The sequence below is a fragment of the Parastagonospora nodorum genome (genome assembly GCF_000146915.1).
Source record: "Parastagonospora nodorum SN15 chromosome Unknown scaffold_15, whole genome shotgun sequence".
In the NCBI taxonomy this organism is placed as follows: domain Eukaryota; kingdom Fungi; phylum Ascomycota; class Dothideomycetes; order Pleosporales; family Phaeosphaeriaceae; genus Parastagonospora; species Parastagonospora nodorum.
In genome coordinates, this window is record NW_001884563.1 from 286,878 (window position 1) to 301,059 (window position 14,182).

Below are 14,182 nucleotides of genomic sequence, written 5' to 3' on the forward strand. Positions count from 1 at the left end.
CCTTGTTAGTCTTGTCGGGATTATAGCTATGCGATCGAATGGAATGGAGGAGAGCACAGGCTGATGAAATATATACCCTTTTCGATTCTTTTGAAATCTTGCATGTGCTCTTTCTATACATGTCATGTGGACAGACGATGATTCGTGATGTTTTGCCATTGCTTGTGTGTGTGTGGTATTTTGCTACATAAAGTTGTGTTGTGTTTGTTGTGATTCCGTGACTCATGTCTATCTTCCCCAGTCCACATACTTTCGTTGGATATCCTCCGCTTTCTGCTGTACACTGTACATTCTCATCGTCAAAATTCGCTGCCCAGTTGAATACCCAAAAACGCCAGTCAAATGCCCAATTTCGCTCAAACCATCAAAGTCAGATATACACAGTCGTCTAATCGCTATCGCTCAAACTGTCCCTCCGGCCAACAGCCCTAATCTCACCGCGCCTGTATCCCGCCATGACGTCGCGTCCTCCCCTCTTTGCACCAGCCTGGCTGACGCTATCGCTCACCGCGACACTGCCGGCGGTCGAGAGACCGGGGATGTGGCACGGGTAGCTCATGTGGCCCTGCGCCTCGCCGTTGGTCATGGTGAAGATGTCGGAAGCGGGAGCGGGCGCGTATCCCGAGCGCGATGGGCGCGCAGTAGATGAAGGGCGGGACTTCTTGACGGGCGACTGGGATGTAGGACGGGAGCGCGATCCAGCAGGGCGGGGACGCGAGGCGGAGCGCGAAGTGCGGTCTGCCGTGCGGGAGGCGTAGAGGGTGGGGTCGGCGTTGGGACGGTAGTCGGAGTAGTAGGAGGATTCCTGGTCGTTCGAGTAGATGGTGGACGGGACGGTGCGTTCGGTCTTGGTGGTGCGCTTAGTCTCGTTGCGAGGGGGAGTGGCATCAGTGTAGGCTCCGGAGTAGACGGTGTTGGTGTCGTCGCCCGTGGTGAAGGAGTATGCGGCAGAGGGAGGAGCACGGCGGCCGCTGGGCTTCTGCTGTGTCTTCTCGGGCGTGCCAACTTCAGACGGGGCGGTGTACTCGGTGTAGGCGGGTCCAGTGTATTCGGTGAGGGGACGGGTGACTTCAGCCATTTCGGGTGCTTCGGAGCCCACTTCGGACTTGGTCTTCTTGTTCTTCTTGTAGGCTTCCTTCTCGCGCTTGATGGCGGCCTTTTGGGCTTCCTTGCGGGCTTTGGCGTCGGCGGCGGCAGTGGCTTTGGCTTCCTTTTCAGCGGCCTTGGCCTTCTTCATGCGTTCGCGAGCGCGCATTTCCTTTGCCTTGGCTTCCTTCTTGGGGTCCTTGTTCTTCTCAGACTTCTTGACGAGAGGGGCGCTGGAGACGTTGGAGCCGAGTTCAGAGGGTTGGGAGCCAGAGTAGTCAGTGTACATGCCGTCAGCCTGGCGGTTCAGACCACCAACGCGAGCAGCCTTCTCGTGACGGTAGGCACCAAGGTCGGGGTCGTTGTAGTCGTTGGTGTGGTCGCGGCGGCCCTTCTTGTCCTTGCGCTCACGACGGCCATCGCCGCCACGAAGTCCATGTTTGCCCTCTTCAGCATCGCGGTAGTCGTTGACGTCGGCATTGGTGGCCGTCTCTTCGGTCCAGCCAATGCTGCTCTCGGGAGCGCCGTAGCTGCCTCCGTGGACAACACTGCCTCCGCCTAGACGGGTGCTCTTGGTGGCGTTGGATAGTGTCTTGCCGTCTGGGCCCTTGCGGCGCAGCACGGTAGATTTGTAGTCCTCCCAGTCGTCCTTTCCGCGGAATTTGAAGCCACCGTTCTTAGCCCAGAAGAAGAACCAAATGGCGGTGAGGGTCATGCCAACACCGATGAGGGCGAACAGAGCCTGGAAGCCGGGGCCCTTGAGGTCGTTGGGGTCTTTGGCACCGGCTGAGGCGAGCTGCACGTAGGCCTCGTTGGCACGCTTGACGATTGTCTTTGCCACCGAGAGGTCGCGGATAGCCATGGGCGAGAGAGCCGCCTCTTCTGGCGAGAGCTCGGGATGGGGCGCCATTGCGGGCGGAATGTGTGCGTGTGCAACCCAGGCAGGTGCAGGAATTGGTGTTGGTATCGGTCGAGGTGAACGAGTGCAACTGGCGATGTAGTCAGGTTATGATCGTAAGAATGGAGCAGTGGGTGTATGGGGAGAAGGGGGATTGTGGCTCCCGATACTTGTGGATGGTTGTGCTGGTCGTGGGCTGGGCTGGAGATAATCCGGGTGGCTGACTGAAGAGGTTGGGGCGCGACGTCACCCAAACAAACCGCTGCCACGGGCAACCGGCGTCCCTGCATCCCCCACGCAACCTGTCAACCACGCCTGATTTAGCGACAAGGGTCTTTTAACAGAATCCTGTTTGCAGACTGCCGAATTGATGTGGAACCCGCGTTTCATCGCTTTTCTGCTGTTGGATGCGAGAGCACAGCCAATCTGCGCTACTTTCTAGCCATGCGTGCATAGGCGCGACGCGACTGGACCACTACCGCGAGTCTCTTTTCTCGCGCTCCGTTCGTGAAGACCCTCAAAACACTACCCACCATATATGGCTCCGTCTCATCGATGCAGGCTGATACGACTGCTGAAGTCTTCTCGAGATGATTTTCTCGCAACTGACCTATCGGAAATAGCACTAACGTCGACATGCGTCCATCAAAGGGCGCAGTCTAGGCCACTACAGGTCTTAAGCATCGCATGTTGTAGCTTTTCCACACGCCAAAAGGCGTAGTTCCAGTAGCAGCACTAGTTAGTTTCTTTGTACGCAGACCCTACATAACAGCCCCAGGTGCCATCTATCCGGACGCTCAGCTCGTCAACTACACCACCTCGAGAGATGAGCACCACGACAGCGACGGTCCTCGCGGCCGACATTATGGAGATGCAAGCACCAGCAAACGTCTCCTCTCGCCCGCTCGGCAAACAGATCAGGACCTCATTGGACTCGCCATCCGCGAGCCGCAGTTCAGATATTGAGGTCTCATCTACTGACCAACCCCAAAAGCCATCCAATATCCGTACTTTCTTCACCATCTTTACACCAGCATTCGCAGGCTTTTGTGCTAGCTTCACAAATGGTGTCATCACCGTCGGTCTACCTGTCATTGCGCGGTCGATCTCACTGGAACGCTCGCTATATCTCTGGCCTTCGTCTGTATATGGCTTGACATCAGGTGCTGCTCTACTCATCGCCGGCTCAATTGCCGACATCGTAGGCGCGAGGACGATCGAACTGATCGGTATCACACTTCTTGGTGTCTTCTCGCTAGTATGCGGTTTCTCGCAAACAGGAGCTCAACTGGTCGCATTTCGTGCGCTTCAGGGAATAGCACTAGCTATGCACCTCCCTGCTTCTGTTGCCCTCATCACCGGCGCTGTCCCCTCTGGTAGAGCTCGAAACTTGGGTTTCGCATGCTTAGGCTTCAGTCAACCTTTAGGCTTTGCCATGGGTCTCGTTCTTAGCGGTGTTATGATCGAGAAAGCTGGATGGCGCTCCGGTTTCTACCTCTCAGGAAGTTGCACCCTTGCCATCGCTGTCGCCGCCCTCTGGACGCTGCCAAAACTCAAGACACAACATGAGGGCACGAAGGCTACATGGAAGAAGATGAAAAACGAAATCGATTGGATTGGCGGCCTACTCTCAAGCTCCGGCCTCGCTATCCTAGCATATGTCCTGGCTATCCTCAGCGCTGACCTGACCTCCATTCGCACTCCATTGACTCTATCCCTCCTGATTCTGAGTGCTATATTACTGACCGCATTCCCATTCTGGATGCGGTACCGTACTCTGCACAACCGCTCTGCCCTTGTCCCAAACAAGCTATGGCGCAACACCCCATTCACGGCCACCTGCATTATGGTCGCCATCTCTTCTGGCGTCATCAACTCTATCGAACTCTTCTCTTCACTCTATTTCCAAGAAATCCAACACGCCTCCACCCTCACCACATCGCTCTACCTTCTGCCCAATCTTGCAACGGGCGTCATTATCAACATCTTCGTCGGCATATACGTGCACAAGCTTCCGGCACGATGGCTCGTCACCATCAGCGCAGTCGTATGCGCACTGAGTCCATTGTTCATGGCGGTTATGAAGCCCACATGGAACTATGGGTACATGGCGTTTTGGGCACAAGTATTTGCGCCGTTCTCAGCAGACGTGCTGTACACAGTCGGTCTCATTATCGTTTCTGACAGCCTCCCGGAGGAGACGCAGGCATTAGCGGGAGCGGTCTTCAACACATTGTCACAATTTGGGATGAGTCTGGCTATGGGCAGTTGTCAGGTTGTTGCATTGGGGGTACAGGGCAAAGAAGACGGAAACACTGGAGCCGATGGAGACGGCGCGTTTGAACAATCGAGTGACGGGTTACTGAAGGGATACAGAGCGAGCTACTGGCTGATGTTCAGCTACATGGTGGTTTGCGTGTGCATCGCAGTGGTAGGTCTGAAGAAGGCAGGCACGGTCGGCTTGAAGAGGGAGTAAAAGTATGTTCAGTCAGATTTGACGTCGTTTCGGCAGAACCTCGTATATCGAACATCAATTCTGATGTCAGATGCTGTCAGTATCTACCAGCGCGTCGGTAGCGACATCAAGATCTCGTCGTCACAACCGGACCGTGAACCCCCACCATTCCCGCTCCGGCCATTTGCGCAACTCTCCCCGCACCTCATTGCACGTGCTCGCCACACTGACACTCTGTCAAGGTTCGAACACACTGGTATAGCCCTGCCATTCGTCGATTGGATGATTCATTGCTTATCTGACACCCTTGTAAAGCTTGCATTTGCCCCCCTTCCCTCGGTGCAATCTTCCTTCCAATAGCGCTTATTTCCACGCATGAAGTAAATACATATAGCACTGCAAAGACCTTGTACCATCTCTTTGGATTATATTGGATATATTCTTACCTCATCCATTACCCTGCTCTGCTACTTAGAGATGAATCTCATTATACTCCTTCCACTCTTCCTCTCTTCTGCTTCAGCCCTTTGGCCGAAGCCCGTCTCTTACACCCACGGCAATACTGTACTGTTCATTGAAAAAAGTGTTTCATTCCTTTGGTATGGCTCTGGCACACGCAATGTAGGCTCAATTGCAGATCAACACCCAGATCAACAACCTTTTGTATTTGTATCGAATTCTAACGATAGGTCCGAAACACAGGAACACTTGAAGCTCCGGAAACGATACACTGAAGTTTCATTGGACAGCCGATCTTCTAACGGGAGCCAAGCCGTATCGGGAGATGAGATTATCGACTATGCAATCAAGTCCGCGTACAGTACAATCTTCACGCAGAACTTTGTTCCTTGGAAGTACCATCCAAGAGGCTGGGAGGAACCATCGCCGGGAAAAACTGTTTCTGAAGTCAAAATCAATCTGCTCAAGAATGACCCGGAGAATGTCTCAAGACCCCTTGCTGGCGAAGTCGACGAGTCCTACACTCTGACTCTGACCGAAGATGGCAAAGCGACCGTCTCAGCAAACTCCAGCATCGGCATAGCCCACGGCCTGAACAGCTTCACCCAGCTATTCTACGCCCACTCTGACGGAACCCACGTCTACACCCCTCTGGCCCCAGTCTCAATCTCCGACGCCCCCAAATTCCAACACCGCGGCATAAACCTCGACGTCTCACGCAACTATTTCAGCGTCGCAGACATAAAGCGTCAAATCGACGCGCTCGCCTACAACAAAATGAACCGTTTCCACCTGCACATCACCGACTCGCAATCATGGCCTCTCGTCATCCCCTCCCTCCCTACCCTCGCTGCAAAAGGGGCTTACCGCCCGGACCTCGTCTACACGCCGCAGGACTTCGCGGACATCCAGCGCCACGCAGCCATCCAGGGCGTTGAAATGATTACCGAGATTGACATGCCAGGCCACACAGCGAGTATCTGGCATGCGTTTCCGGACCTGATTTCAGCGTATAATAAACAGCCGGATTGGTCGACGTGGGCGGCTGAACCACCCTCGGGAACGCTGAAGTTGAATTCCCCCGCGGTGTACGACTTCCTCAACACACTGCTCGCGGATCTGCTACCGCGTGTGGCGCCGTATTCGAGTTACTTCCACACGGGCGGGGATGAGGTTAACAAGAATGCGTACACGTTGGACGAGACGGTGGGGAGTAATGATACGGCTATCCTGCAGCCCCTAATGCAGAAATTCGTGGACAGGAATCACGACCAAGTGCGCGCTGCGGGGCTGACGCCGCTTGTGTGGGAGGAGATGTTGCTCGAGTGGAACGTGACCCTAGGCTCTGATGTGATAGTGCAGAGCTGGCAGAGCGATCAGGCGGTAAAGGACATTGTGGATAAGGGCCATAAGGTGCTTGTTGGGAATTATAATTATTGGGTACGTCCAGAAATCCGGCCTCCCACTTTCCCCCATCACGCATCAATTTTTTTCTGGAATGGTTTTGAGGTTAATGTCTTTTTGCCTTAGTACCTCGACTGCGGCAAAGGCCAATTCCTCGACTTCGCCCCCTCTTCAGCCGCCGGCTTCTGGCCTTACAACGACTACTGCGCGCCCTTCCACAACTGGCGCCTCATCTACTCCTACGACCCACTCGCCGGCATCCCAGCTGACAAACAGCACCTGGTACTCGGCGGCGAGGCGCACATGTGGGCGGAAATGACCGACCCTGTTAACGTCGACCGCATGGTGTGGCCGCGCGCGGCAGCGGTCGGGGAGATTCTGTGGAGCGGCGCGAAAGATGAGATGGGGCAGAATCGCAGCCAGATTGATGCGAGCCCGAGGCTGGGCGAGATGAGGGAGAGGTTGGTGGCGAGGGGGGTGGGGGCGGAGCCAGTGCAGATGCCGTACTGCACTATGAATGGGACGCAGTGTCAGTTGGGATATACCGGGTGAGTTGAATAGGGGTGAAGAGTTGAAGGAAGGAAGAGCTGGAATATCAAGTCTGCTGAGTCGATTGAATTGCTGTGATGCATGCATAAAAAAAATTGAGAACCACGGTTACTGTCTTCTTTGCGGCTATTGCATTGCAGTTTATCAAGTACAACGTAAATGACACATTGGCATCACATAGCCTGAAGCTACACACCTGCACAGTGCCACTAGAATTGTAATTCGACGGGAATCGTGTGTGTACAGCTTCAGGTTGATAGATATGCTACCACATTGATCGCTTTTCATCGTAACTATCTATACGTATCTAGATAACCTGAAAAAAAGGATCTACTAAGGAAAAAAAACACGGAAACAAAAAGCTATTGTCAATATTGAACATCTTTAGCACCACACCTTTTGGCGCGCTCGTCAGCCCACACGACACAACTCCATAGTGTTCGTATTCCAGCTTCATCAACACTACATCACTTACAAGCCACATTTCCAGTTCGCGCTCACGTATCAATTAGGTAACGCCACTCAGCTCCACGTGCCGGATGAACCCTCTCCGTGTCCTACTCTGGCTCCCCAATATCCGCGTCAAGAGTTTCACGGGCAGCATCTTGGCTTCACAACAACTGCAGGACTGCAATACCATACGCTTGGCTTATGTAAATTATCTGGCAGAAGACCGAATGTAGCGTTGTTCTAGAAAGATGGCTCCATATCACGGGGCCATTATTAGCCTGATTGCGCCAATCAGACCTTGTACACCACCGATGGCTCCCGTAGTTCCAATCTATCTCTAGATGTGTATATTATCGCACAAGACAGTCCTCGTAAGCACTTGCTCCGTGATTAATTTGGTGTAGCGTGATCGTCATTTGAACTTTCGAGAATACATATGTGCACATTTCACGGTCTCTGGAGACGATGTCGATTTATCAGGAGACTTTACAGTAGTCGAGATTCAACATGCGGTTTGATTTTGTTCAGCTTCTCTTGCTGAGCTCTACTGTCTCAGCCGCAGCTATTGCAAAGAAAGCCCCGAAAGGGTTTGTGACACGTGAAGGCCAAGTATTCAAGCTCGACGGAAAGAACTTCTACTTCGCTGGGAGCAATGCGTACTACTTCCCATTCAACGACGTAAGATCTTCTAAAGAGCCTTAGATGGCTGATCTCCATTAACGCTATTCAGCTCGCTTCCGATGTCGAAAAAGGTCTTGCTGCCGCGAAGAAAGCTGGGCTGAATGTTATGCGCACGTGGGGTTTCAACGATCGCAACCGTACCTCAATTCTTGGTGGTCTTCCAAAATATGGCGGCGAAGGTGCTGGCCCAAGTCCAAATGTTCTACAGCTATGGGACAATGGCAAGTCTGAGATCAACCTCACGCCATTCGACAAGGTAGTCTCAGCTGCCCAGAAAACCGGAGTCAAGCTCCTAGTTGCGCTCACGAACAACTGGGCAGATTATGGCGGCATGGACGTATACACTGTCCAGCTCGGCGGAAAATACCACGACGACGTGAGTTGATCGGTCCGAACCCATGGATGATGTTAATCATTAACCTGCAGTTCTACCGGGATCCCAAGATCAAGGCTGCATATAAGAACTACGTTGGTCAAATGGTCAAGCGGTATGCCAACTCTTCGAGCATCTTCGCCTGGGAGCTTGCGAACGAGCCTCGCTGTGGTGCAGATGCTGTCCGTAATCTTCCTCGCAGCACCGCTTGTACACCCGACACGATCACGGCATGGATTGATGAGATGAGCACATTTGTCAAGTCCATTGATCCCCACCACATGGTCACTTGGGGTGGCGAGGGAGGCTTCAACATCAAGTCCGACGACGGTTTCTACAATGGTTACGACGGCGGGGATTTTGACAAAGAACTGACTCTGAAGAACATCGACTTTGGTGTGTTTCATTCATATCCGGATTGGTGGTCCAAGACAGTTGAATGGACTACACAATGGATCAAAGACCACGCTGCGTCGGCTCGTAAGGCTGGAAAACCTGTTGTGCACGAAGAGTACGGCTGGTTAACCGATGACAAGAGAATAGAGTATACCGGGAAAACTAGCAACCGTACTCGTTCTGAGGTGCTCGGTATCTGGCAAGAGACAAGCTTGAAGGAGAAGATGCCAGATATGTATTGGCAATTTGGGTACGGCGGATATTCGTACGGCAAGAACCACGACGACGGATTCACGATCTTTTTGGAGAATACAGAGGCGCAGAAGCTGGTGTTTGATCACGCAAAGAAGTTGAATGAATTGAACAAATAGAGGGACAAGATTTTCGTTCGTTCGGTGTGGCAGACCTTTATGAGCCAAGGAAAGTATCATAAAAGTATCTACAAAACTTCCCAAGTGTTTATCTTATTCTTTCGATTTATAAATGCGACATACTTTTCTTCTTTCTATACATCCTGGCACAGTATTTTTGCCAGGGCCAGGAGGTCGAAAGTCTCGCTGAACAGCACAGGTCCAGTCTCAGCGAGTGTTGGACAGGCAGCATTGTACACAGTCACAATGACACTCGATACGCACCGAACACAAGATCTCACTGAGCAAATGCATGAATACTAAGACTCGCAGTTCCTGAGTGATTAATTAGAGGCACCAGCTCATAGACTCGCACTGTGCAGGCGTACAGGCACACGCGCCACTTCGTACGGGATAATCGGTCACGATGCCTGGGTGCTTTCACTATACCCCAGTCCAGGCGCTACGCAAACAACGGTGGCTCGTCCTTATCACGACCCTTTGTGCTGACACAAACAGCTCACCACCTGCTGGATCAACCAACATCGCTCACTTCCACCGCAACTCACATCAACCCCTACTCGACGCTGGTCGCCTCTACTCTCCGTACCCCGATCAGCGCCCTCACTTTCCTTGTTAACTACGCATTTTACCTCCTCATCTACATTTCGAACTAACCGATACACCGCGGAACATCATGTGCCAATTCACGCTACAAAAGTACGCAGACTGTGGTCATACCAAGCTCCTAACAGATGCGATCAATACTGTCTTCTGCAAACCAATCGCGAAGCAACTACAACGGTCCTGCTACCAGGGTTTAGACGTGGCGCCTGCATGCTGTCACCCGTTGCCCATACCGCAGGATAACGAGATTGCTGCTGTCCATGAGTTCTTTGGATTCTGCGAGGACTGAACCGCCAGGCCCTACAAGAGGACCTTGATTTCGACACCTACAACCAAGAGGACGAGAACAGGATTGCAAAACTGCGCGATTCAATCGAAGAGAGCGGGAAAAAGGCAGAGAAGATCGCGGAGGACTTCGAGGTGTCGATGAACAATGACATTACTCGACTGAACTTGAACGGGACTCTCCTTGAACCAGGCCGCAAAAAGTACGACGAACTCTTCATGCAAGTGCTCCTGGATTGTAGGACTCGATCAATACACTTGTATGTTATATGCAGCGACGCGTACCTCGACGCATGTTCGAGGATTTAGTGCACTTCATCGAGAAGAAGGCCGCCCGAGCAGCTGGGCGTGCGGGCCAGCTCAGCTCTATCGGCGAATACATCGTTGGAGATGCGGGTAGTGGAGACAGCGAGGAGGCCATCGCGTCTCTCTTTGGAGACATCGCAGAATCGGTGTTCGTCGAGCGACATGGATTCGCACCTCAGCGCGCAGCGGAACACGGCTACCTCAACGAGCGACAAGAGGATGGTGCACATATCATCAGCTGCAGTGAGACAGAGGCCAAGCGACTCGTTGAGATAGAATTGGTCACGTCTCAATACGTTCCGGCCAAGCGAAATAATGCTGGATCCGCGCTCTACGACTTCCCGATGAGACAACGCGACTTCGGTGCGCGCCTGGCTATGTCGAACGCCACATTCGCCAACGACAAGCTGCCGAAAATTATGGGGCAGCGTAACCTCACGGTACTCGTCACGAACGTTCTACTTCCACACGTTGCCGCCGAGGAAGCAGTGCGGGAGGCTATGCACCGGGAGAAGCTCGAGAAGCAGAAGCTCGAAAAAGAGAAGCTTCTTACGGCTTTCATGGAGCAATACTCTCTGTATGAAGAGGTCCCTCTTGACGAAGAAACCGCTACATCACCAGATGAAGGACGGACTTCAGCAGACGCAGATGGCAGCAAACTACCAGCGTCCGAACCAGCGCACAGCATCTGGATCAAGCACGAGAAGTTTGTCGATGTTGATAGGCCTTCTCTGACTTCCAAGGAGGCTATCGCCCTTGCCTTGCGTTGCGAGTATCCACTTGGCGATGACGATGACTGGGAGTGCAACGAAGTCCCGCAAGAGAGCGCTCAGGTACCATCCGAAGAGGCCACCCAGCCGGCCCCGAAGCCGAAACCAGACACTGTTGGTAGGACCTTTACCTGTGACTTTGGTGACGACGACGATGACAGGGAAGATAGAGAGACGTTGGTCGAGTCGAGCGAGGAGGTCGACGCGTCCGCCCCTCCATTCAACAGCGATACGAAGATGGAGGCAGACAAACACATGCCCTCTACGCCCACATGCTCGACGTACGGAACCATCTCGCCACACGTCTCGACACAATCTCCCTCTCCATCACCACAGAGCAGTCTCGGCCCAATCCTGCGCAAGCGCTCCAGCGAGCAGGATCCGCCGCACGACAAATCGCCGTCTCAGAAATCAAGGAAAAACTCGGATGCTTTCAGCGGTGAAGAGATGTGGCTGAAGGACTCGGAATCCAATGCCGATGGCAAGGTCGATGGAGACACCACCGTGGAATCGACACCTGCGACTGAGGACGTTGGGATGCCACAGACTCCCGCTCAAAACGCAGCGAGTCCATCGTCGTACCAGAGCACCCCATCGCCGCCATGGCACATCACTATCGGACCTCGGGCGACTATTGAATTTGGTGCTGCGACGCCTCTTGGGCCGATTGTGCGGAAGCGGCGGAGCGAGGACGATATTTTGGGCGACGAGTCGCCGCTGCAGAAGGCGCGGATGAATTATGAGAGGGAGGGGTAGAATGTGGTGAGACGTGGGGATGGATGGACTGGGGAGGTAGACGTGGAAAGACATACAATATGTTTATGGAGATATACAGGACCACCAACCTAGAAGCAAAAGGGGGGTATCCTTACAAATTTTAAAAAAGCAAAAAATCACACTTGCGTGAACAATTTCGAGAATAAAATGCGTCATTTGAGTCTAAAGTCATGTACTTCGTAACCGATACCGCTATGCAAATGCCGTTCCAAAAACGCCTAGAAATGCATCTCAAACGTAAACACCACTTCACGCCGCGACATCCGCCACCCTAAGCCACCTCTCCTCGAGCGCTAAAACAACCAACTCCTTCACGCTACCCAAACTCTCCTCCCTACCCAGCGCAACTGGACACAAGAGCTCACTAACCCGCTTCAACACGCTGTGCAGCTTCAGGGCCTTCTTCTTGACTTTCGCCGGGTCCTCGTCGCTGTCGACGTTTTCCATGGTGTCTTGGGGTGAGAACTGATCTGGTGTGTTGCCGGAATCGGCGAGGTGGTTGAGCAGTTTGTGCAGCAGGAAATGCGTCCAGACAAGGTTCGTCTTGGGGTGGAAGCGTTTCCAGACGGGCTGGAGTACAGGTTCAGGGACGGTTGTCTTGCGCGGCGATCGGCGCGGTGACTCAGACTCGTCGAAACGAATGTGCGTGTTCTTGCGTGGCGAGCGTCGGGGTGCGAATATATTCTCAGCAGGCGCAGGTTCGTTTTGCAGGGGGTTGTTGTAGAGTGCGACACCGCGCATATATCGGTATATCTCGTACTGATACTCCTCGGATGCATCGCCTTCGAAGATTGCGGGGTCTTTGTCAAGATCAAGCCATGCGACGTCTGGGTCATCGACACTGTGATTCGACGACGGGGAGGTTGGAGTACCGAGGGATAATGAGGACGACCGGCGATCTGAAGATGGCAGAATGTCCGCGCGAGATAGAGTATAGTCGATGACGGTTGTCTCAAGGCCAGAAAACCTAAACTTACGTCGTATCGGGTCCTTCACAGTGGCGTTGGTGACATCGCCTCCAGCTCTTGATGAACGTACACAGATGTTCCCCATGTGTAGATCGCGGTGCTCGAAGTTGCATGTCTCTTCTGCCTTTGCCACACTCAGGCAAACCCCCCAGAAAACATCCCAAACTTCCCACACTGATCCCAGCCCACCATGTTCCATAATTTTCTCACAATCGGTTCCAGCGTCTTGCATCTCTACTATCGCCCAAAGCTGAGTGTCGTCATAGCTGGCCTTCTTACTAGGATCAGGGAACTCGCTCTTCTTGCCGCGTGGTCTTGACTTGTTCCATGCTTTCCACGCATCGGAAAATGCTGTCGATGGTCGTCCTTGCAGAATTGTAAGATCGCGGAAGTTGGTAAAGCCTGGAATCTGGTTCAAGTTCTGGAGAAGCTTAACCTCCGAAAGTACGTCGCCAACCTCAGACTTCCACTGGTCATTCTCTTCGCGCTCAGCCATCTCTTTCTCCACCTGACCTTCACGATCTCTAATCGCTCGCGTCTGGAGTTGACAAGGGAGTGGCGCATCTGGTGGAGTCTTCAGCGCGACAACTTTGAGGACTGACTCCTGGCCTGTCGCATTTGTTGAGCTGCGCGCAGAGAGTCGATAAACTTCCGAAAACGAGGCTTCCGCAATTTTGGTGATCTCAAAGTGTGGTTCAAGCTCGGACGACCAGTCTTCGAAAGGGACTGCTTTCTTTCCGAAGCTGAGTGATAGAAGCGGAGAGACGTATGCAGTGTAGACATCATCTGGTTCTGGTGTTGGCTCAGGCGTGGCAAGTTGTTTTCGGCGCGGCGAAGAAGTCTTGGGTTTCGTTCGCGATCTGGGCTCCCGTCTCCTCGTAGGCGACGAATCGGGAGTGACCGCAGTCCTAGGTGTCTTCTTTTTGTTACTACGGGGTTCTAACATGTGCACGTCTTTGGTCGGCTGGATGTTCGTCGTGCAGCTTTCGAGAGCTATGCGCCGTTTGGGTTTTTGCGTGCGCGGTGCCTCCTTTGGCTGCAGTACCTTGATGTGATCTTCCTCTGCCGAAGCTTTTATTGCCTCCTCTGAACGGTCGTCCTGCGGTTCCTGGTTTTCCTTCGTCTCGATTGCGTCGGGGCCGCATGGTGCTTTTCGTGGCCGGCCCTTCTTCTTTGTCTTGACTTCATCGACTGACTGTGTTTGCTCCAGTCTCAAACCCCCAAGCCCCTTCGCAAGCGCTGCCAATGCATCCTCTTCTGGCGCATCTCCCGCTGCATCTTCCAGCTGTTGCCTCCAATCCTTCTATCAGCGACACCGACTGCATTCTGCCCCGCATCAACCTCTGAA

At 53.2% G+C, this 14,182-nt stretch overlaps 6 protein-coding genes across 6 annotated transcripts; 4 read left to right on the forward strand and 2 right to left on the reverse strand.

The window, feature by feature from the left end:
- Positions 1-388: 388 nt before the first annotated feature.
- Positions 389-1,996, reverse strand: SNOG_09568 (hypothetical protein; the record flags this gene model as incomplete). Its single annotated transcript, XM_001799805.1, has 1 exon — positions 389-1,996. One exon carries the CDS (start codon positions 1,994-1,996, stop codon positions 389-391), a length of 1,608 nt encoding a protein of 535 aa, XP_001799857.1.
- A 624-nt stretch (positions 1,997-2,620) lies between these two features.
- Positions 2,621-4,460, forward strand: SNOG_09569 (hypothetical protein; the record flags this gene model as incomplete). Its single annotated transcript, XM_001799806.1, has 2 exons — positions 2,621-2,641; positions 2,763-4,460. 2 exons carry the CDS (start codon positions 2,621-2,623, stop codon positions 4,458-4,460), a joined length of 1,719 nt encoding a protein of 572 aa, XP_001799858.1.
- A 456-nt stretch (positions 4,461-4,916) lies between these two features.
- Positions 4,917-6,854, forward strand: SNOG_09570 (hypothetical protein; the record flags this gene model as incomplete). Its single annotated transcript, XM_001799807.1, has 2 exons — positions 4,917-6,338; positions 6,429-6,854. The coding sequence occupies 2 exons, from the start codon at positions 4,917-4,919 to the stop codon at positions 6,852-6,854; spliced, it is 1,848 nt and encodes a 615-aa protein (XP_001799859.1).
- Positions 6,855-7,808: 954 nt separating this feature from the next.
- On the forward strand, positions 7,809-9,122 carry SNOG_09571 (hypothetical protein; the record flags this gene model as incomplete). Its single annotated transcript, XM_001799808.1, has 3 exons — positions 7,809-7,979; positions 8,032-8,358; positions 8,409-9,122. The coding sequence occupies 3 exons, from the start codon at positions 7,809-7,811 to the stop codon at positions 9,120-9,122; spliced, it is 1,212 nt and encodes a 403-aa protein (XP_001799860.1).
- A 676-nt stretch (positions 9,123-9,798) lies between these two features.
- Positions 9,799-11,845, forward strand: SNOG_09572 (hypothetical protein; the record flags this gene model as incomplete). The annotated part of the gene is made up of 3 exons (XM_001799809.1): positions 9,799-9,821; positions 10,022-10,251; positions 10,323-11,845. 3 exons carry the CDS (start codon positions 9,799-9,801, stop codon positions 11,843-11,845), a joined length of 1,776 nt encoding a protein of 591 aa, XP_001799861.1.
- A 270-nt stretch (positions 11,846-12,115) lies between these two features.
- SNOG_09573 (hypothetical protein) lies at positions 12,116-14,112 on the reverse strand (the record flags this gene model as incomplete). Its single annotated transcript, XM_001799810.1, has 2 exons — positions 12,116-14,029; positions 14,053-14,112. 2 exons carry the CDS (start codon positions 14,110-14,112, stop codon positions 12,116-12,118), a joined length of 1,974 nt encoding a protein of 657 aa, XP_001799862.1.
- Positions 14,113-14,182: the final 70 nt, after the last annotated feature.